Source organism: Tenrec ecaudatus, chromosome 13, assembly GCF_050624435.1.
Source record: "Tenrec ecaudatus isolate mTenEca1 chromosome 13, mTenEca1.hap1, whole genome shotgun sequence".
Lineage (NCBI taxonomy): Eukaryota > Metazoa > Chordata > Mammalia > Afrosoricida > Tenrecidae > Tenrec > Tenrec ecaudatus.
The window spans coordinates 37522168-37546091 of NC_134542.1; the positions used below are offsets into that span (position 1 = coordinate 37522168).

A 23924-nucleotide genomic window follows, 5' to 3' on the forward strand; every position below is an offset into this window, starting at 1 on the left:
AATTCTGTAAATTGCTGTAAAGATCACCAAATCTTTTAAAGAATGTATACAAATGAGGGCACATTTTGTGTCTATTCATAGACCATTCTACAGACTTAGAACATTTCTGGAAGGACAGCCCACAGCAGCTGTTCAGAGTGGTTTCCTCTTGGAAGGGTATCAAGTCAGAGGCTAATGTTTAGCTGGTGTACCCGGCTATTGAAATATCGAGATTCTGCTGTTCCGGATGGTAAATGACAGTTGTCCACAGCCCTGCAAGCATCCTCCCCACAGCCTAGTTTGCCTCACACCCTGGGACTGGCAGACCGTCTCATGATTCCCAACTCTGTTCTCAATTGCTCTCTCCGTGGCCTCTCCAGGCCTTGTTATACTTATTCATAAAGTCCAGATAATAATAATTGACTGTGTATTGTGAAACAGGCTCAGTAAGCACTCAATGATAGTAAAGATTAAATTGCTTTTGAGTCAAGTCTACTGGGCGGCAAGAGCGGAGGTGTTCCCCTTCCCCCCGCCCCAAGCAAGACCTGCAGAGATCAACACCGCCTGCGGACTCCACATGGAGACGCTGGGCCTTCAGGTTTCATCTGCTGATGTTCTTTCCCCATTTTAGCAAGATCCTGATCCAGCAGCCCAGACTGCCCATGACCTTGAATCATGTATCCCAATCCTCTGATCTACTGTACCTGCTGGGACCCCTGGAACCTGGGACCACGGAAGCTAATCAAGACCCCTCGACCACCACACAAGACCCCTAAAGGGAAGCCCAAGTAAGGACCGCTGGGGTAGGTGAAGCCCTTCAAGGGGCTTGAGTTCCACCTGCAGTCTTTCTTCGCTCACAAGATACCCACTTTGAAACCGGGGGGTGGGGATGGTGGTGGCCCTCGTGGCACTGTCGACCCCAAGATGCCCTGGGACAGAGAGCAAGTGCCAAGGCCTTGGGCCTGAGGTTCCCTTGAACTGCCCAGATTAGGAAAATGTCTGTGTCCAGACCACACATGAAGATAAGTTAAAGAGTTAACGTGTGCATGGGTTTAAACATGTCTCTGGAATCTGTGGTTGGCTGCAGACGAGTTTCTCTTAATCATATTGGGGTTCCTTCAAAAATCAGATCCAACCAAAATAGTGACTTCTGAGGGGATCTATTGGGCCAATTAAATTCAAGTAAGAGAGGTCAGTTCAGAAGGGTATGGTGACTGTGTTAGGGGATTCCCAAGGGGTAATGTTGATAGATTTTCTTAAAGGTATAGCTGATCATGAACAGTTAGTAGGAAGAATTTTAATAAATGGAATAAAGTCTGTTATAGCCCAAATGTCTGATACCAACTATAAAGTCCTCTTGAGACTCATGAAACATGCAATGACGCCAAAGGCAGGAAGACCACAGGCCAGTGGGTGCGAAGTCTGTGGACCCAGTGGCAGTAGAAGCATCTCAGTGCTGGCAGGGTCTCCACATGGCTCCTTCAGCTCCCAGGGCACACAGTCTATCAGCATAGTGTCATGTGTCTTGTCAGTAGACCTTCTCTCAGGGAGTGAGCAGAGGGAGAGTCTCCCACCTACCTCCAAGGAGGAAAAATAGGAATTCCCAGAATCCTCAGGGGAAGGCCAGGCCCACACAGGCGCTTCATTGGCTATGACCTGATTGACAGTCTAGACTCCACCCCTTCACTCTTCATCCTCTCAAGTCCCCCAATTAACACCAGATTATGGAACTACCACACTGACAATGCAACTGCTCATCGTCTGGAGCCAGCAAGAGCTCTCCTCTCTCTGAGTGTTTGTTGGAAAGCCTTAGTCCATCAGCCGACAGCCCAGGCTCGCTCTTTTAGACTTCCTCTTGTTCCTGAAGTTCAAAGAACAGCAAGAAGGAACACAAATCCTTTGGGCCTTTCCAGGAGGCTGAAACTGCTACTTGACATGGTGTCACTCGGGACACAGGATTCTTGGGAGGGAGGGTTAAAGCGAGGAGTATAGACCTGTAAGGTCTCTGTCTCCGGGCTAGATTTCAGCCTCGGTCCTTGGCTCCACGCGAGAAAGATTTCACGCTGAAGCCGGGCTTGTGATCCAAGTGAATTTAATAAGAGTTAAAAGAAGCTTCAGGTTTTACGTGGCACCCATAGGAATCCTTTGACCATGCGGCCTGGCAGAGACTGCTCCAGACTGCTGCGGGTCACACAAGGATCTCTCCTCCCACGAAGACGACCAGCCCAGCCCCTCTCCCTTCCAGTCCCTGCCTTTTCAAGGGTTCCGGGGGAGGCATGGTGAACAACCCTAGGTCGCTCCCATTGGCTGAATTGCTATCACCTGGCCCAGGCAGGCTGCTCCAGGTGTAACGCCCATCCACGCCTACCAGCGGGAAGATCCAGCTTTGTCCTTTGCTGGCTCTCCTGGCCATGAGTAAATGGACTTCCCAATTCCCTAGGCTAAGCTACCTAACAGACCCAAATGACCGTTTTGTTCAATAAAGGTTTCTACGACAAACAAATGTCTTGGGAGAAGAACAGCTGGAATACTCATTGAAAATGAGCGTGGTAAGACTTCGTCTCACGGTCAGTGGCCATTTTACCCGGGAAGACTGGGTCCGGGAAAAGAATGCTGTGCTTAAGAAACAGGTTAACACAAAAGAGGAAGTTGCTCTCAGCAGCTGAATGACGCACAGTGGCTTCAGCCAGGCGCTCCAGCGCCACCATCGTGGGGCTGGCGCAAGACCTGTTTCCTTCTATGGTGCACAACGTCGCTAGACGTCCAGCCCCTAACAACAACGTGATGGAGTGGCAGTGCTTTCTGGTTTCCCCCATCTTCCAATTTTTGGTACAGAATTCATTTATTTTATTTATTATTTCCCTTCCAGGCTAAGTCCTCTTGCAGCAGACTCAAAAAAACAGGATGACTGCCATCTAGCAACAAGACCTCTTGACCCAAAGTAAGTATGTTTACTTCTGTGCTGCAGGAGTAGTTGGAAGCATGTCCATAAGGAATGTCCCTGCCTTGGGCTTCACAGCCCAGCTTGACTTCAATGAATTGCTGCCAGAGATTTCCAGAAGGCACCAAGGTTTTCCTAAACCTTAGACCCTATGTGTAGATTCCGTGGCTCCCTAGTCCAGCAGTTTTCAAAGGCTTTACAAGTAAGTCTTTAGCTAGATTACTTCCCAGATGTTTCCTGCCTGGAGGCCACAGCAACTGACCCCTCAAGGGCAGAGCTTCAGGAAGCACCACTAACTTACTCTAGTGTTTCTGTGTGCGTGTGTGTGTGTGTGTGTTTAACTCACGAATTAGAATGCTTATCCACATTTTACAAGCTTAGAAGTAGAACTATTTAGGCCTTTACAAATCTTTGCATCCCATTCACTTGGGAAGTCCTTTGGGAACATCTATTATTTGCTAAGGAGACTGGGTGGTGCAAATAGTTCACACACTGCACTTCTAACAGAAAGGCCAACTCCTCTTGGAGGTTCAAGTCTAAGTAGAAGTGCCTCAGAAGAAAGGTCTGGTAGTCCACTTCTGAAGGATCAGCCAGTGCAAATCCTATGGATCACTGTTACACACACACACACACACACACACACACACACGGCATGAGTTAGAACAGACCCGATGACTCCTGGCAATGGCGGTGGTGATTCACTTTTATATATAGCATGCATAAAGATTTGAATGCAAAAACAGTTTAAAATGAAATGTTCCCATCTCAATGGAATGTGTGTCTTTGTCCAGAACATTTATTTACATAAAATACTTCATTCTCCAATGAATTGAGTATGTGCGGTGGGTGGGTGTTTAGGGGGGGGCAGGGGAGAAAGAGAGACTTAAATCCTAGCAAAACAAAAGTGCTTCGCCATCATAGGTAAGAGAACTCTTTAGTCTCCTGGGGCAGGAACATCTTATAGGGCCTGGGCCTAGATTCTCCTGCCACCCAGGGTATGGGAAGAAGGTGGAGTGGGTGGAGCTCAGAGAGCAAAGCGGGGTGGAGGGCAGGGCCAACATGTTGCTTCTAAGCTCTGAACTTCTCCTTGTTTTCTGGTTGTTTTCTGAGCAAACCTTCCCCTCTTGGACTGAAAATCAATTTTGGAAAACAGAGCATGAAACTACCTTATGTGAGTAAACATGGAAAGAGGACAGTGGGACTAACCGTAATTGAGCACCTACTGTGTGTGGGCATGAGCCTTTGCCCATACTTACCTCACTGAATTTTCCCAACGATCCTGTGAGGAGGGGCTGTTTTTGTTGCATATTAAATGGGGGGAGCCTCAAAAAGTTTATGGGAACATTTCATTATAATATAATTCCATTTTTCTACAAACTTTAAAAATCCCCCCTCATCTCATATATGGTTGATAAGTGGCAGAAACAGAGCTTGAACTCTGTCGACAAGCGCCCAGAACCAGCGTCTAATTACCACTCAATACCACCTGGGCGGCCGGAGAGCGTCCGAGAAACCAGACAGTGAGAGCTCCTCCAGGCCAGAATAGAGTTCATGTTCAGGCAAGCTTTTGCTGTGCTTGGGAACCACAGTGAGCTGCGGAAGAGAACCTTTGTTTCATGAGGAAACTGAGGCACATGGATGGAGATTAACTATTGGTAGGTGGCAGAGGCAGGATATCTGGTACCCCTAACTGAGTGGTTTCCATGATGCCCAGCTGCCTCCTAGCCTCTGGCCCCGAGGAAGATCTCAGAGGAGGTACAGAGCTGAGGGGCTGAGCCTGGAGTGTGCTGTGGAAGATTCTGTGTTGCATTTTTGAGTTTGGAGGCCTCGGGGGCGGCTGAGTGGACATGGAGAAGCCAGCTGAATGCTGGGCTTCGATCTCAGGGGAACGGCCAGTGTTAGCAGTAAGTGGGAGAGAGTGTGGCAGTGCCCTGAGTCCATCCAATGTGAGGAGGACAGGAGTAGACGTTCTGTGGGGTCTTGGCACTCTGAGTCTGCGTTGCGATCTTACCTGTCGTCCTGGTGCCTAGGAAGTGGTAAACGTGTCACCTGGCTATCGCCTTGTTCGGAATCGGGAGCAGATTTCGGTCACATTAGGGGATGAGCTGTTCGACCAAAAAAAGCCCTCAGAAACTGAGATCACCAGCAAAACAGGAACTTCCAGGTAACTTCCCGGACCGACATCCACCCCTCCACGCCTTCCCTCTCGGGCCAGCCTGGCTTCTCAGACAATCCATACCCATGCCCAGGTCATTGGGTGCCCTGCTGAAGGCCCTGCAAGCTCCCTTCACACTCCACCCTGTTTACTGAGGCCTGTGCCACACCCACCTCTCTCTGCTCTGGTCCCATTACTGGACCCAAGGGGCCAACGAAGGTGACATCAGGCAGATGAACCAGAAAACGATTGGGTGTGGTGTCATGCGACTGGTAGACAATAGCACAGCTTTTCCTGGAGGTGAGAAGCAGATAAAATGTTCATGAAAAAGCATGCATTCAGAGAATGTGCATGAAACACAACCGTAGTTTCCAGGAACCTGGGTATGCGCTTCGTTATGACGACCACAGAAACCTCGCTCAATCGATGCCTCTTGGAGACGCAGCGTGGAAGGGAAGGTTCCCGCTAGCTCCATCGGAGTTGAACCCCTGCCATTCTCTCTGTCACTAAAGCCCGTCCACTCCTAACCATCCACTCTCACATCGAATCTGTCCCCTCATCCTTGGAGCTCCATCCCGACTCCCAAAGCTGCATCTCCTTCCCTGCCCTTCAGCGAAGGTTTCCCAAGTGATTCTCTGCCTCCTGGCTTGTGCCTGCTTTGATGAGAACTCCAGAAATCTTAAAGACAACTACCATCACCACCAGACACCCCCCCCCACACACACACACACACCACACACACACGCTTTGTTAGGTACTTGGTGCTGTCAGTGCATGGAGAAGCTGGCGGGGGCAACAGTTGACGTGCCCCGCTGCTCACTGAACGATTGAAAGTCCTAGTCTACCCAAAGGTGCCTGGGAAGAAAGGATGGCCGTCTAGTTCTGAAAAATTCAGCCACAGACCACGCAGTGGAGCCCAGCGTGATTCTGACACCCGAGGCCTCTCCGTGAGTTGGAACAGATTCCTGATTTGTTGGGGAGCCTTGTGTTGTTGTGTATAGAAAGGACACGACTTGTCAGCAGTCGGCATTACCTCTGCGAAGGCCTTCAGATTGAGGGTCGGCTCATGGCTCCACACACCTTTGTGAGGGAGGCAAGGCCTAGGGTCACCCCGCTCTGACTTGGCCCAGAAAAGCACAAGCTGAACTCCTTCCTATCCAGGGAAGCCTCCATCCAGTTTCTTTCCCCTGCTGCCCACCCTCTGCAGCAAGCAAGCAGGCCTTGGTTCACAGGCAAAGGCAGTACCACATCCATTTCTTGGTCTTCTAAGAAGCGTGTGGCAAAATAAGACAGAAGAAGCAGCCCAGGTGTGTGAGGATTATCGACAGTGAAGATCGCAGCCCAAAGACAGGATGCTCTGCGATTCAGCTTTCTTGGACGCTGGCACGCTCTCCTCCTGTATCCTGCCTCTCGTTTTCTCATTCCGCATCCTCCCTGCCTCCAGGTAGACAGGATTGGGAACCTTCTTTTACCTCCGCTGGACATCAGCACTGCCTGCCATCCTATCTACTCCACCTCCACCAAGTCCAACTAAATAACCAACGATTCAGGAAGACGCCAGGCTCAAAGACAGGGTGCCGTTTTCCTGTTCTCAAAGCCGCTCTATGCAATCCATCCTCAGTTCCACCTCAGACCCATCCCCCGTCTGTGAGTCACCGTCACCATCAGTCCTGTGTTCCCGCTTTCTCCTCTCCGAGCTTCAAAGCCTTATCTCTACAATTATTCACATAGCAAAAGCAAACCCGAATACATTTCTGACAGATTCCAATCTCCTTGCTATTCAAGAGGATGCCACCCCTCCTCACTCTGGATAGCTAGTCCAAAAGGGTAGTTTGGGGCTCAACCACCCTACAGCCAACTCCTTCTCCTGGACCGCCCTTCCGTCCTCCCACTCAGCCCCTATGATGATGGTGGTGCTGTGTTTTGGTCAGGCCAGAGCCCGCCCTCCCAGGGGACCCTGGCTGCATAGAAAAGTCAGCTCCATGGATGAGAGAAGACTCATTTGTCCCGCAGGACTAATATCATTTCTGACCTGGAAGAGCAGATCTCGGAACTGACGGCGATCATAGAGCAATTGAACAGGGACCACCAGGCTGCCCAAAAATTGGTGAGTGTACCTCAAATGAACAAACATGTATGTAGGAGGAAACCTAGTCTTCTCAGATCACCTGCTATAGACCCGACCAGATGCCAGGCCGTTTAACTCATGCAAACCATGTCGTCCAGGCCACAGCCATCTGAAGATAGGACCTGGGCTACCCCGTCCTAGTTCTCTGACTCCACTCTCATCCATGATGGCAAGAGCTCAAGTCTCCAAGATCGAGCTCAGGTAGTCCTGGAAGTTCTCTGGGTCGCTCCTGCGTGTTCAGTGACATGGTTCTCCCCACACTGGGGGTGACCTGTGTGGTGAGTTAAGTGGCTGAACCTCTCACTGATGGAACCCCCCACACTCCATGCTTCCAGCATGGCAGGAGCCGCCAGTTCCCCTTTCCTGTTGCTACCACTGAAGCTCCCAGTGCCCACACTTCAGAATCTGTGAATAGACATTTGCTTCTTGAAGGAGCCCCTGGCAGGGCTGTGGGCTGCGATCTGCAAGGTCAGCAGTTCTAAACCACCAGGTGCTCAGAGGGAGAAAGACAGGGCTATCTACTCCCCTAAACAGTTACAGTCTCAGAGACTCGCAGGGCAATTCTACTTGTTTGTCCTATTGGGTGACTGTGAGTCAGCATCAGCTTAATGGCAGGGAGGTTTGGGGTTTTTTGGTTTGGGCAATTTAGTGACCCTTCTCCTTTAGATTTCGCCATCTGTCTTCTCACAATCCCTTCTTCCCCATCTCAAGCAGGAGTGGTTGGTTGGCTTCACTGGAGCACTTGACCAAAACTATGCCCACAAACAGGTTCTGACCACACGGGCCTCTGTTGTTATTGAAACTCACTCATGAGGGTCAACTTCCTAGTTCTGAGATGGTTACTTGACAGGCCTGCCCTTGGCCTCTCTTTGCCCCATACGTGTCTGACCCTTAGACTGACCCAGCTTAAGACTCAAGCTGAGGCCTCTCCCACTACTATTCATTATCCTATCTGTATTAAAACTCTCCATGCTTGTGGTCTCCAGTCTAGAGCCAAAGAAACAGACTCAGAGCAGTTAAATGACCTGCATAAACTCACTCAGCTCATCAATAGTTGGCCATTGGGCAAGATGAACCTTGAGACCATGTGTTAGGCTGAATTATCTGGAGAAACAAAACCAGTGACCCTTGTCTATGTCTAAGAAAGGGCTCTTTGTCAAGAAGAAATCTCACAGCAAGAAGGCAGCCCAGCCCAGTCCAACTTAAACCTATGGGTCTGATGCTAGCCGGAGCCCTTTTCAGACACAGGTAGCTGCGGGCCCATGATGGAAAGCGGAATGCAGGAAGATCACAGGCCAGTGGGCAGAGAGCCCCATGGGCCCAAGGTCAGTGGAAACATGGCATGCGGAGGAAGCTCTCAGTGTCAGGCAGCCCACGTGGGGCTGCCCAGGAGCCAGGCACAGGGTCCCCGCAAGCAGCAAGGCACAGGGGCAGAGGGAAAAGACGTTCCCTGATTTTTCTCTTATAAAAAGGCCATGTCTCCCCCAGGAGGCAGCATCAGGCTGTGACTTCAAGTGTGGGTTGACATTAAATCTAACGACCGCAGACCACCAGGGCCCCATCTGTGCTGAAGACATAGTTAAAGACCACTTCCATGAAGAGACCCGATATTGTGAGCCTTAAACGTCTGCCCTCTGTGAACTCACCAGTTTGTTGTGCGGCCTGACCAAAGAGCCTGGACCGGCCCCCACTGTGGCAGGCCCGTCTGTGCTGCTGGAGCTGACCACTTGGCTGCACCAGCAGCCCTGCATCTTTGATAACATAAAGCCTTCCCGCCTCAGGGCAGGAGCCTGAACTCTGGGTTTAGCTGACTGTGACCACTCAGTGGTTTGAAAGTTCCCATTCTTTCTGGGACACTCGCCAGATGTTTCTGATAGACTAGAATGGAATGAGCAAACCCTGCTGCTAGCACTGGACCATTCTGCCAACAAGGACGTGGCAACACTGGATTTCAGGGTCAATGGAGGCAGGGTCGGAATCGTAGCCCTCTTTGGCTCTCTCGATCAAAATCCTTAGAACCGGAAGGCCACAGTTTTAGACCAGAGTCTAGCAGAGGGGACCAGACTCAGCTAGTGGAAAAGATGGTTTCTGTACCTCAGCATTAGGAACGGATTAAGTACAAAAGCATACAGACCAGCACATATGGTTCCATTGCCTCAGGAGTCATGGGTGCCCTGGCACTGCAGCAGGAGCTGTGCTGAGCGGGTGTCCCCTGGAGCAGACGAGGCAGGTTGTGCCATGGGTCTCACTCCCGGGTTGTTAATGTGAGGCTTCGTTTCCAGCTCGCCAGTGAGATGGAAACACGGTGTGCCGAGTTGGAGCAGAACTTTGAAAACAAGCACAGGTACGCTTGCCAGCACATGCCCTTGTGTGTTGTAGCCCCAGCATCCTTTGCAGGATTTCGGCTCACTGAAAATCCCGACGGCTTGAAGGGCAGCCTGGAAGGGGGAGGGGTGGGGGACAATGAGGTACCTGCCTTTGAAAAGGAGGATAGTTTGATCAGAGATCACTAACTATGACTTTTCCTACATTTGCATCTTATCATTTCATTGCTTCATTCTAATCTCTTTTTGGTGGTGGTGGTGGTTGAGAGCAGTCTCTCTCTCTCTCCTCTATGTCTTCTCTCTCTCTCTCTCTCTCTCTCTCTCTCTCTCTCTCTCTCTCTCTCTCTCTCTCTCCCCTTTGGATCTCTGTGTGAAACCACTGTTCTCAAGCCCACCACACCCCTTCTCCTCCTTCCCCCCACCTCTAGCTCTTCCTGGCTGGGAGGTTGAGCCTGGGTCACATGGGAAGAAGTTATAGGACAGCCAGCCAGCAGAGCCGCGAAGACGAACCAGGGAGGAAATACAGAGCTGGGTTGCATTAATGCAGCGGTTCTCCCCCTTCCTCATGACGCGACCCTTTCATGCAGCGCCTCATGTGGTGATGACCCCCCACCCCAGCCATAACATTATTTCATTGCTACTTCATTTTGCTATTGTTATGAGTCGGACGACCCCTGTGAAAAGGTTGCTTGACCCCCAAAGGGGTTGAGACCCAGAGATTTAGAACCACTGCTTTAAACTATGCCAAACTTCCCCTTCCAGACTATTTGCTGGGCATTGGTACCAGTCCAGAAATCCTAGGAGCTGAAAACTGGCAGGGAGGGAGCTTTTCTTATGGAACACTTGACAGGAACACAGCCTGTCGCAGCCTCCTGGAAAAGGGGCTGGGGGTATCTTGGGTTCTGAAATGATCCCTGTGTCTGAGGTGACCCGAGCTATCCCCAGCTAGATGGAAGGCTCAGACAATACTGCCTGGGGGCTGAGGGTGGCTTTCGACAGCTCAATTCAAAACAGTTCAAGTAGTTTGAGGGGAGGGAACACCAGGGACGTGTCTCAAGAAGTGAAGCCTCATCCTGTGTACTGACTTCTTGTGTTATGGGAGGGGAGTAAGCTTTTCACTGACAGTTCTCCCTTCTCCCCGCTTCCACAGGGAGCTCAAAGAGGCTTATGCAACACAGATTGGTGAACTGGAAGAAAGCCACAAAGAAGCCTTGAAGGCAGAGAAGTTGGCTGCCCAGCAGAAGCTGGGTATGTCTGCCTCGAGGGCGTGTGACTGGGTGAATGGCTGCCCGTGAAGGTCTAAGTTCTCCACCTTCCTAATGCTGAGACCCTTTCATACAGCACCTCATGTTGTGGTGACCCCAGCCATAAAATGATTTTCGTTGCTACTTCATCACTGTCATTTTGCTACTGTTGTGAATCGGGTGACCCCTGTGAATGGGTCATCAGACCCCCGAAAGGGGTCGCGACCCACAGGTTGAGCACTACTGGTCTAAGGAGAGACGGGGTCAGGCTTCACTACTTAGTTCCACGTTCTCTCTTAAGCCTAGGTGAAGGGAGTGGAAAAGGCTGGAAGGGGGTGAAGGGAACTCCGGGAACATGTTCTTCCAGGCCTGGGAGACAGACAGACCTGGACTATGTCTTCAGATCTGAGCAAACGCCGGCATCTTCTTGAGGCTCTGTTTCCTGGTCTGGAAACTGGGAACAATAATAAGAAATCATTTTTTCACAGTACATGTTAAAGTTCTACAGATGTAAGGCAATGCTATTGCAATCTAGCAAGTATCTCACCCCAAACGTGATGACATGTCTTTCAATTCCACCAGATGTATGAAGGTCATTTATCCCAATAGCTTTGCTGCCCTTGGGAAGGGCAACGGGAGCCCTGACTGATAATGGGTTGAGCCTTGGACTGCTAACTTCAAAGTCAGTGTTCAAAACTACCAGCCACTCTTTGGGAGAAAGATGAGGCTTCTACTCCTGTAAAGATTTATAGTCTTCCTCAGGGGGATGAACAACAGAAATGTGGGCGAAGGGAGACAGCAGATGGTATAAAGTATGTAAATAAAAATAATTTATAAATTATCAAGGGCTCACGAGGGCAAGGGAGGGAGGGGACAAAAGAGGAGCTGATGCCAAGGGCTCAAATAGAAAGAAAATGTTTTGGAAATGATGATGGCAAATATGTACAGATGTTCTTGATACAATTGATGTATGGATTGTTATAAGAGCTCTAAGAGTCCTGAATGAAATGATTTATTAAAATCAAAAAATAAATAAAAACCAACAAAAAATGATTTACAGTTACGGAAGTCCACAGGGGGGAGATATTCTGCGATTACATTTATTTTGCCTTAGATTTTTAAAAGGGATTATCTTATTTCTTCCTTGCTGATTTTTCCAGTTGTCTCAAGACAGCGTGCAGTGTTATTTTTTAAAATGTTACAAATGTGGGCCATGAGGTGTTGCTCCCCTCGTCTCCACAGACGTCTGTTGACCCTGGAGCCTGGTCCTCAGGCTTGCCGGCTATCAGAGTCACCAGGGAGCCTATTGCAGACAGATGCCGGCTCCTTCCCTGAGATTCCCAGTCAGTAGTTTGGGGGTGGTTCCGGGCAGCTGCATCCCTAATAAGCTTCCCAGGTGATTTCTGAGCTGCACCAAGGTCTTATGAGTTTAGGAGTGGGGTTTGAGGTGGCAAAAGTATGAAAGTACTCTTGTCTCTTTAAGTGTGCACATCAGAACTGAGGAGTGTGTTGTTTTCCTTTTATCCAGAGGAGCTGAGAAAGGAATATAAATACTTGAAGAATATGTTTCATGTGTATCAGGTGAGTCACGGCGCCCCTGGTGGACTAGGAGCGTACGAGAGGTGCAAGGTTTGGCCTGGCGGGATGACATGGGGGTGAATGTGGAGTGTCAAGCACTTACCCAACAGGGCCACCCGGGCTCCTCCTTATCATCGCCATGTCTTCAAAACCAAAACAAAACATACTTGTTGTGCCTATTTTGAGGTCAAAGTTTCTATCAAATGCTTAACAAAATTCAAGTGAACATCTTTCCGAATCACTGAAGCTTTACACCAAGTTCATGGGACTGCTGTGCTACTTTTCCCCCTGTGCCACTGAGGACGACTGTGTCTAGATCGATTAGGCACTTTAAAGAAGATGCACGATGAATACCTTCTTTTATTAAATTGGAACTCTATGATGCTCACTCTCCCGACACAACGGCTGGAGCCAAAGTGTGTGAACAAGTAAATGTGGTGAAGAAAGCTGATGGTGCCCGGCTATCAAAAGAGATAGTGACTGGGGTCTTAAAGGCTTGAAGATAAACAAGCGGCCATCTAGCTCAGAAGCAACAAAGTCCACATGGAAGAACACACCAGCCTGAGTGAGCGAGTGGTCCCAAAGGGATCAGTTACCAGGCATCAAAGAACAAAAAATCATATCATTGACTGCACACCTCCATGATAGGATCGCTGAAGACAAATGGGTGCATAAGCAAATGTGGTGAAGAAAGCTGATGGTGCCCGGCTATCAAAAGAGATAGTGTCTGGGGTCTTAAAGGCTTGAAGGTGAACAAGCGGCCATCTAGCTCAGAAGCAAATAAGCCCACATGGAAGAAGCACACCGGCCAGTGCTATCACGAGGTGCCCAAGGGACCAGGTATAAGGCATCATGCAAAAAAAAAAAAGATATAAGTGTGTGTATGTATGTGTATATATGTGTATATGTATGTATACATATGTATATATATATCATATTAAATGAAGGGGGAAGTGCAGAGTGGAGACCCAAGGCCCAAGTGTCGACCAATGGAGATCCCCTCATAGAGTGGTTTAGGAGAGGAGATGGGTTAATTAGGGTGTGAGGTAGTATCGATGAAGAACACAGCTTTCCCCCGGATCCTGGATGCTTCCTCCCCCCAACTACCATGATCCGAATTCTACCTTGCAGGGCTGGATAGGACAGAGGCTGTACACTGGTGCATATGAGGGTTGGAGGTACAGGGAATCCAGGGTGGATGATACCTTCAGGACCAAGGGTGTGAGGGACGATGCTGGGAGAGTGGAGGGTGAGTGGGTTGGAAAGGGGGAACTGATTACAAGGATCCACATGTGACCTCTTCCCTGGGAGAGGGACAGCAGAGAAGGGGGGAAGGGAGACTCCGGATAGGGCAAGATATGACAAAACAACGATGTATAAATTACCAAGGGCATATGAGGGAGGGGGGAATGGGGAGGGAGGAGGGGAAAAAAAGAGGACCTGATGAAAGGGGCTTAAGTGGAGAGCAAATGCCTTGAGAATGATTGGGGCAGGGAATGTATGGATGTGCTTTATACAATTGATGTATGTATATGTATGGATTGTGGTAAGAGTTGTATGAGTCCCTAATAAAATGTAAAAGAAGAAAAGAGAAAAAAATGATTAGGGCAAAGACTGTACAGATGTGCTTTATACAATTGATGTATGTATATATATGAACTGTGAAAAGAATTGTATGAGCCCCAATAAATTGTTAAAATTAAAAAAAAAATAAAGAAGATGCACGAGAAAGAAGAGCGTCCACTGCGGCGGATGAAGAACCTGTGGCTGAAGTCCAGAATCAGGTGGAAGTGAGCATGTTGGCATCAGCACGTTTGGGGGTTTTTAGCTCACTGGAGCAGGTCATCACGGACGACGAGTCTTGATCTGACCAACACAATCTAGAGAGCAAGCTCCAAACACAGCAATGGCTTCGCAGAGGATCTGCTGGGCCAATGGCATTCAAAGCAGGGAGGTCAGTCTTCTCAGAAAGTGATGGTGACTCTTTTTTGAGGGATCCTTGAGGGGAAAATCTTGATATATTTTCTCAGGGACCAACGGGGGCTTATGAGGAAGAACTTTTAAGAAAATCAAAAGCTGCATTGCTAAGAAAAATATCAGGAAATTTGTGCCAAGGAGTTTGTTTTTGTTTTCCATCACAGCAATGTACCTGCTCATGATTTGAGGGCCGGCAGGGCTGTTGTATGAGGATTTCCTTGGGAAACCTTCCCTCATCATCCCTACACCCCGATCTTGCTCTTTCCGACTTCTTTTAGTTAGCAAAATCAAAGAACATTCCAAAGGAACAGGATTGGAATCCCTCGGGGGAAGCCACAACGCCTGTTCGGATGGATGTGGTGTCGATTGAAGAGGACATGTTTCTTCAGGAAAGGGTTAGAGAGATGGGAGGGTATGAGGGACAATAACTGGACATTGTGAGACTTTTGTTTAATAAATGATTTTATTACACTGCACTTGGCTGTTCCATTGGCGAACGATGTGGCACTCTGCTTCCTTAAAGATTACAGCCTGGAAGACCCTGCGGGGCAGCTCTCCCCTTTCCAGTAGGGTCACTATGAGTTGGCATGTACCCATTCCTATGGGTTTAGTTTGCTTTTGTGTTTTTGTGGTTGTGTGTGTGCATGCCGCGTACACTCATGTATGCAACTTGCTATCTCAACTTTTTCATGTGTACAATTCAGTGATACATTCATTATGTTACATTCACTATGTCACATTCACTATGTCACATTCACTATGTCACATTCACTATGTCACATTCACTATGTCACATTCACTATGTCACATTCACTATGTCACATTCACTATGTTACATTCATTATGTTGAGCAACCATAACTGTAGTCAGTTTCCAATCTTTTTCATCACCATTAACAGCAGTTCAGTGTTCCTTAAGTAATAGCTGCCCACCCCTTTCTCCTTTCCTCTGGCCCCTGGTAACCACAAGTAAATTTTGTTTCCCCATTTTAAGGATTGGATATTAATCTAACCGAAAGGAATTTAAGTGCTTAACTACTCTCCTACTATATGGCGTTTGAATAGTTTCCAGTTGTTTGCTGTAATATTGTTTTGAACACCTTTGAATATATAACTTTCGGTTTCAGCACAATAGTGCTGGGTCAAAAGGAATGGGAATTTTTAAAGACTTTTTTTTAAGACCAAATCGCCATCCAAAAAGGCTCCTGATGGGAACCCTCTCAAGGAAGGTGTGGAAGTGCTCCCTGACTGTCTGTCTCGGATCATAATCCGCTCATCTGATCACAGCTGAACTGATGACATCAAACAACATGGTTCATAGAGAAAACAAAGGGTCATTTAAAAGGCAGGAAAGAAAGAAAAGATCAAAGTGGATGCCAAAAGAAACTCTGAAACTTGGTGAATGGATGATGGATCGAAGAGCCCACAGAGTTACTGTGTCAAAAAGAACTAGTCAATCACCCACCTCTTCAGGAGGCAACATGAGCAAGAACCCATGGTTCTTCCTGATGGAAGTTAAGCTTGCACGGTGAGCATTAACCAAAAACAAGGCTTCAAGGATTGATGGAATGCCAACTGAAAACGTTCAACAAGCTGATGAAACACTGAAAGTACTCACTCATCTTAGCCAGGAAGCTTGGAAGATAGTTTGTGTTAGTCCAGGTTGACTAGAGAAACAAATCCATAAAGAGCTTTATATAAAAGAGCAGTTGTATATGGAGAAAATATCCCAGCCCAGTCCAGGTCAAGTCCATCAGTCTGATATTAGCCCATAAGTCTGATACTAGTCCATAAATTCCTCTTTCGACACATGCAACACATGCAATGATGCCAAATGCAGCAAGATCACAGGCTAGTGGGTAGAAGTTCTTGTGGATCCAGTGGCTGTAGGAGCATCTCAATGCTGGTGCGGTCTTCACATGTCTCCTCCAGCTCTCAGTGTCTCAACTGCATGGAAGGGAAGGCAGAGAGTGTGTGTGTCGCCTCCAAGGAGGAAGACAGGAGTTTCCAGATTCCTCAGGAGAAGGCTATGCCCACACAGAGGCCTTATGGGTAATGACTTGATTGACAGGCTAGGCTCCACCCCTTCGCTCAAATTGACGGGAGATTATGTAACTGCCACACAGCTACTTTTCCAGCTAACTAGAAGAGTGCCATATGTGTGCCCATTCCAAAGAAAGGTGACCCAACAGAATTTGGAAATCTGCAGTTTGCAGATGACACAACTTGCTTGCTGAAGGTGAGGAGGACTTGAAGCACTTGCTGATGAAGATCAAGGATTGTAGCCTTCACTATGTGTTACAACTCAAGGTATCATTGATAATCACATGCAAGTAACATTTTACCGAAGATCATCCAACAATGGTTGTAGCAGTGCAGGGAACTGTACTGAGGCTCAGACCAGATTCAGAAGAAGTCTTGGAACAAGGGATATCATTGATGATGCCAGATGGATCTTGCCTGAAAACAGAATACTGGAAAAAATGCGTACTTGTGTTTTATTGAAGGCGAAGGCATGTGAGTGTGGGAATCATAACAAATTATGGATAGTCTTACGAAGAACGGGAAGTGTTCCAGAACACTGCACTGGGCTCATGCAGAACTTGTATGTGGATCAAGAGGGAGTTACTGGAACAGAACAAGGCAATACTGCATGACTTAACATCGGGAAAGGTGTGTGTCAGGGTTGTATCCTCTCACCATACTTATTCAGTCTGTATGCTGAGCAAATAATCAGAAAAGTGTGCTTATGTGAAAAATAATGTGGCATCAGGATCGGAGAAAGGCTTATTATCACTATGGGTTACAACTCAGTGTAAAGAAGACCCAAATCCTCACAATTGGCCCACTCAGGTTGAAGTTGTCAAAGATTTTGTTTTGCTTGGATCCACAGTCAACGCTCATGGAAACAGCAGTGACGAGATCAAACAGCAGGTTGCATTGCGTACATCTGCTACATAAGGCCTCTTTAAAGTGTGGAAAAGCAAAGATGTTATTTTGAGTACGAAGTTGTGCCTGACGTATCTTAAGGTATTTTCCATGGTCTCATATGCATGGGGAAGTTGGACATTGAATAATGAAGACCAAAGACGAATCAATGTGTTTAGAATATTGAAAATACCATGGACTATTAAAAAGGACAAATCTTTCTTAGAGGAAGTACAGCCAAAGTGCTCCTTAGAAGCAAGGATGGTACTGGACATCCCCTTACATAAGGGTCGTGGGGAGGAGACAAGCCAGTCAGGGTGCAGTGTAGCAATGATGAAACATACAACTTTCCTCTAGTTCCTAAATGCCCCCCCCCCAATTCTACTTTACAAATCTGGCTAGAGCAGAGCATGTACACTGGTACAGATAGGAACTGGAATCACAGGGAATCCAGGGCAGATGATCCCTTCAGGACCAGTGGTGAGAGTGGTGATACCGGGAGGGTGGAGGGAAGGGGAAGTAGAAAGGGGGAACCGATTACAAGGATCTACATATAACCTCCTCCCTGGGGGATGATCAACAGAAAAGTGGGTGAAGGGAGACGTCAGACAGTGTAAGATATGACAAAATAATAATTTATAAATTATCAAGGGTCTTTGAGGGAGAGGGGAATGATGCCAGGGGCCTACATGGAGAGCAAATGTTATAAGAATGATGAGGGCAATGAATGTACAAATGTGGTTTACACAATTGATGTATGTATGGATTGTGATAAGACTTGTATGAGCCCCTAATGAATGATTGGGGGGTGGGGGGGAAAGAAGCAAGGATGGTAAGCTTTGGTCTTACATACTTTGGATACATTGTCAGGAGAGACCAGGCCCTGGAGAAGGACATCATGCTTGTAAAGTGGAGGGGCATCAGAAAAGAGGAAGGCCCTCGGTGAGATGGAATGACCCAGGGGATGCAGCAATGGGCTCAAACTTAAAAAAAATTGGGAAGATGGCACCAGACAGGAGCAATGCTTGTTCTGCTGTGTGTAGGGTCACCGAGTCAGAACCAACTCAATGGCACCGAACATCAGGGGGACCCATGCATCCTAGTTTGCTGGAAAGTCCTCAGTCTGAGACCTGCAGAGCCACTTGGTCAAACCTTATCAAAGGAGGGAACCAGCTTAACACCACTTCTGAAACTGTGCTCACAACTCAGGTTCAGTGTTTAGCTTATGTCCAAAGCTCATTTTCCAAGGTGCATTTATACTATCAGGGAAAACATCCCAGAGCACAGCCTAAGAGAAGTGTCAGGCTTATGTCCAGGTTAGCTGCCTCCGTTTCCTGGGCATAGTCTACACTTGCTCCAACCTGTGCCTCTCTGGAGAAGTTTAAGCCTGGCCTTAGGGCAATGAGCTGCACATGGATCTTACAGAGTAGGAAACAGAGTCCATACAAATTGGCCTGAAGTACACGTTTGTCTCATGTGAATCTGCATCTAAACTTGAAAGGGGTACAGCATCCTCGGACTTCCTGGTAGCCCCCAGGTCCTGCATGTCACACCTTCCTGGGGTCTTATGTTCATAAAGTCTGAACCCATCAACTAATTTGCCATTGCACCCCAATATCAGCGACCAAAGGATCGTAACTCAGATAATCCAAAGCCGAGGGAATAGTATCAGAGCCCAAACTGTGAAAATCGGGTTTGCAGAAGGCTGTGGATGACAGTGGGACCCCAAGATATATTTGTGGGATCTAATGGGAAATAAGCCTCCAGTGATTTCCCTCTACCCATAAAAGATAGATGAGAAGAAGCAGGTTACCAAACAGAGTGCATTGAAGACATGACTACTGAAGATCAAAATGATAGTCCTGACAAATGGTTGAAACCTTGTCAGTTGTTCCCTCCTCAGGTGCACATTGGACCTGATCTGGTTTCCACATCATCTGTAGCAGCCATCTAGGTGAGAAGCAACAAAGCCCACATGGAAGAAGCACACCAGTCTGTGTGATCACAGCGTGTCGATGGGATCAGGTATCAGGCATCAAAGAACAAAAAAAATCAAATCATTGAGAATGAGGGGGAGGGCGGAGTGGGGACCCAAAGCCCAAAGCAACTGGACCTCCCCTTACAGAAGGGTCACAGGCAGGAGACAAGCCAGGCAGGGTGCAGTGTAGCAACGATGAAACATATAACTTTCCTCTAGTTCTTCAATGCTTCCTCCCACCTCCCACCCCCACTATCATGATCCCAATTTTACCTTACAAATCTGGCTAGACCAGAGGATGTACACTGGTACAGATAGGAACTGGAAACACAGGGAATCCAGGGTGGATGATTTTTCTGTTCTTCAGTATATGAACCCCAGGATCAATGAACCTATAGGGATAGCGAGTAAACAGGGTTCGCTGTGGAGTACAGTGATGGGGGGCGGGATGCAGTAAGAGGGCGCTGATGTCAGGAACTCAAGAAGGAAGAGAATGTTTTGAAACTGATTGTGCCAGCAATTGTGCAATACTGCATGATGTTCGAACTCTGGAACAGCATGCTCCCTGCATTGGCTGCCAATGGGTGTTCTGGGGAGAGAAGAATCGCTGCATTAATTGACTTACCCTTAACCACAAAGAAAGTTAGATCTGTCGAGGAAAAATTGGACACTGTTTTCAAAATATTGAAATTAGCTCCTAGGCGTTTCTGGTGTTTCTCCCCGGGTTCTGAGGAGTGATTCAGTGGAGTGGGGAGCTCTGCCCAGGGAAGACCCTGCTTGTCTTCCAGAGCAGGCCGGTTCCAGAGGGGCAAGTCCCAAGCCCTGTTTGCCTTGGCAGCTCAGATGGGCTTAGCCAGGGTAGTCTTCCCATACCACGTGGCCCACAAAGGCGCTTTGCAGCAAGGGTCCCAGGGAGGGAAGCTGGAAAGAAGGGTGTCGTTTCGTGCCAGGGTGCTGTGCAGTCAGGGACTTTCCCTGTGCTGCTCACAACCACGGACCTTTCCCTCCCTTTTTTATTTTATTGTGGGCTCATACAACTCATCACAATCCCTGCATTCATCCATTAAGTCAAGTAGATTTGTACATTTGTTCCCATCATCATTTTCAAAATATTTTCTTTCTACTTGAGTGCTTGGTAGCAGCTCCTCGTTTTTTTTCCCTCCCTTATGAACCCTTGATAATTTATAAATTATTATTTTGTCATGTCTTACACTCACTGATATCTCCCTTCACCCACTTTTCTGTTGTCCATCCCCCAGGGAGGGGATTATATATAGATCTTTGTAATCAGTTCCCTCTTTCTCCTCCTCCTTCCCTTCACCCTCATGGTATCGCCACTCTCACCACTGGTCCTGAGGGGTTCAGCTGTCTTGGATTCCCTGTGTTTCCAGTTCCTATCTGTACCAGTATCCACCCTCTGGTTTAACCAGATTTGTAAGGTAAAATTGGGATCATGTTAGTGGGGGTAGGAGGTGGGAGGAAGCATTGAAGAACTAGAGGAATGTTATATGTTTCATCGTTGCTACACTGCACCCTACTGGCTTGTCTCCTGCCTGCAACCCTTCTGTAAGGGGATGTCCAGTTGCCTACAGATGGGCTTTGAGTCCCCACTCTGTACTCCCCCTCATTCACAATGATTTGATTTTTTTGTTCTTTGATGCCTGATACTTGATACCATCGACACCTCATGATCACACAGGCTGATGTGCTTCTTCCATGTGGGCTTTGTTGCTTTTCAGTTAGATGGCCGCTTGTTCACCTTCAAGTCTTTAAGACCCCAGACACTATATCTTTTGATAGCCGGGCACCATCAGCTTTCTTCACCACATTTGCTTATGCACCCACTTTATCTTCAGTGATCTGTTGGGAAGCAAGCACGGGCCTTTTCTTTTTTCCCTGCATGGTGTGTCTCTGTGCGCCCCCAGGACAGCATTCATGATGAGATGGAGGACAAGTGGTCCAAGAGGAAGTCAGAATGGGAGAAGGATGAGAGGATGGAACGAGAAAAGATCCTGCTACAGCAAAGTGAGTATGCCAAGGGGTGCTGCAAAACCAGCCTCCGTGCTTGGTCACACTTGAGGAAAATGGCCAAGGACTCTCTGAGAATGAGGACAGTGGAGCCACCACACTGGACTCCCATGTGGGTAGTGTCTGAGTTACCAAGAAAGCAAAAGTGACCACAAGGTCTCTTCTGGGATTCAGCCAGCAGAGGGTCTAAGGCTAGACCGCTTCAAACTCATTAGTTGCCAGTTTTCCCTCATGGATTGAAACACGTGTGGGGACACGGGTGGGTGTGTAGGCTTGCTATCTGGACAGAAGTGCCCCTCCAAGCTCCAGAGGTTTCAGAATGAGGATTTTCAATATTGAGCTGCTGGGGAGGGCTTGCAATCCATTACGGCAAGATCCTCTGTCCCAGCACATCCCTCCAAAGGGAGCCATGTTTGATAGGCACGTTCATATTTCCAGCATTGAATAGAAAGCTTGGGTCATACAGAGTGCTTTGCATGAGCCCCTGCCACTCTCATGGAGCTTCATAAATGGACAAAGGAGAGAGATTCTGGTGCAGAAATTCTGGCCACTGGGCCTAGACAACTGGTTAAAGCAGGACTGGGGCTTGCATCTGCAAACCTAAGCCACATCCTGTTCCATTCCTATCAGAGGGTGCGTTGGTTTCAACAATGCGATCATTTAAAGGTAACTCGTCCCTGAGAAAGTGAATCCTCACATCCTGGTTTGACTCTGCCATCGAGTCGATGCCTGCTCACAGTGCATACAGAGCAGGGTAGCACTGCCCCTGGGAGCTTCTGAGACGGGATCTCTTCACAGGAGTAGAAAGCCCTGGCTTTCTCCCTTGGGCAGCTGGTGGTTTCGAACTGTTACCTTATAGATCACAGCCCATGCATAAGGGTCCCTGAAATGTCGCAGGGTAGTGTGAACACCCTACCTGCAAAGTCAGGGAATGGTCCACGGGCCTTGCTCATGTCCGGCTTTACCTAGAACCCTGGTGCCTGACCCAGACCATCCCCCAGCCTTCCAAGGACGGGGACTACACTCAGCTCAGGCTCCTGGAGCCAAGGTAAACTCTTACAACCCATGTAGAAGAAGAGCAGACATTGGCTGCTCATAAGTAGGTCAGGTCAACCTTTAGGTGCAGCCCACACCCTGCCCAGCCATTCTCAGAACCACGGCCCAGAAGAGGAGATTCATGTTTACCCTTTCATGCCTTCCTCCTGCTTACGTCTGGCTTCTGTGGGCAGCCTCCTCTGCCAAAACCCAAACCAAACTAAACAGATGCCATTTAAGCCCTGTGCCAAGTGAATAATGAATTATATTGCTGTCAAAGACATGTTCACCAAGATCTTTATTTTAAAATAAAGATAATCCAAGGGTGCAGTGGTTACTTCAGCAGAGAAAATAGACAAAATAATCAGCCCTGCCATGGAGCCAATTTTGACTCATAGCGAGGAGCCCAGGGCAATAGTGATCACAAGTGGACTGCGAGGTCAGCAGTTCAAAACCACCAGCCACTCCTCAGGAGAAAGACGAGGCTTTCTCCTCCTATTAAGAGTTACAGTCTTGGAAACCCACAGGGGCAGTTCTACCCTGTCCTATCGGGGTCACTATGAAAGAATAAGCATCAGATCCAAACTAAACTAAACCAAACAGAAGCAGAGACACGTGAGTCGAATTGGAGTGGCTAATGTTACGAAGGGCAGGCGCCACAAGCATGTGACACCCACGCAACTCCAGGTGAGTGGCGGAGCCCACATGCTGGGTTGCAAGGGCCTTGCATGTGACCGTGTCTACATTTCTTTTCGTATCTTCTGAGTTTCACTCTGCCCCTGCTTTGCCCATACTTGCTTGCCTGTCGCCTCTCCAGAACACAGGATGACAAAGAAGTTTGAGTTACAGTCAGAAGAAGAGAAGAAGAGGATCAGTGACTCCTACACTACGGCCTTGGAGAACTTCACCCGAGAGAAGGAGGTAACACAGCCCACAGCCCACTGGGAGTGCGATGGGGAGCCGAGGCAGTCGCCCAGTGTCCCCGGGCGTGCCCCTGACCAAAGCAATAGCATTGCCTTTCTCGGCATGGACTCCCTGCTTGCCTGAGCATCTTTGCAAGTGGACTGACAGTGGTGCTGTCCTTCTGCGGGACCGTCTGACCGCAGGTATTGGGATGAAAATGGTCATGGACGGGAAATAACACGATCCTAATATGTACAACGAGGAACCCCTGGTGGTGTCGTGGTTCCACGTTGGCCGGCTACGCGCAAGGGGAGCAGTTTGAAACCACCCGTGGCTCTTCAGGAGAAAGACGCACTTTTTCACTCCCATACAGTGACCGTCTTGGGTTGGAACGGACCGGATGGCGGTGCCTTTTAGAGTTTGTTAATATATGTACACCAATACACTCGTGGCGACCCCGTGTGGTCAGCGTAGGAGTGTGCTTCGTGAAGGTTTCAGTAGTTGATCCCCGGGACGTCTCCCCAAGGCATGCCTGGGTATATATACTCCAGCCTCCAGCCTTCAGGTTAGCGGCTCAATGCACTGACTGCTTGCACCACTTGGCGGCGCTGGTGGGTCAGTGGTAGAATTCTTGCCTTTTGTGTAGGAGATCCAGCTTCTGTACCCACCCCCAAGGCATAGCCACCAACCATCTGTTAGTGAAGGCTTTCATGCTTTGAGGATGCTA

At 48.3% G+C, this 23924-nt stretch overlaps 1 protein-coding gene across 1 annotated transcript in view; it reads left to right on the plus strand.

Annotated features, from left to right (window-relative positions):
- Window positions 1–654: 654 nt before the first annotated feature.
- Window positions 655–23924, plus strand: part of FLACC1 (flagellum associated containing coiled-coil domains 1) — a 35793-nt gene continuing 12523 nt past the window's right edge. Inside the window, exons 1-10 of the mRNA XM_075529825.1 lie at window positions 655–767; window positions 2849–2920; window positions 4031–4091; window positions 4951–5084; window positions 7089–7182; window positions 9486–9547; window positions 10678–10775; window positions 12300–12352; window positions 21157–21256; window positions 23112–23215. Of these exons, the coding sequence (XP_075385940.1) occupies window positions 655–767; window positions 2849–2920; window positions 4031–4091; window positions 4951–5084; window positions 7089–7182; window positions 9486–9547; window positions 10678–10775; window positions 12300–12352; window positions 21157–21256; window positions 23112–23215 (891 nt within the window). The remainder of the gene's footprint in view (window positions 768–2848; window positions 2921–4030; window positions 4092–4950; window positions 5085–7088; window positions 7183–9485; window positions 9548–10677; window positions 10776–12299; window positions 12353–21156; window positions 21257–23111; window positions 23216–23924) is intronic.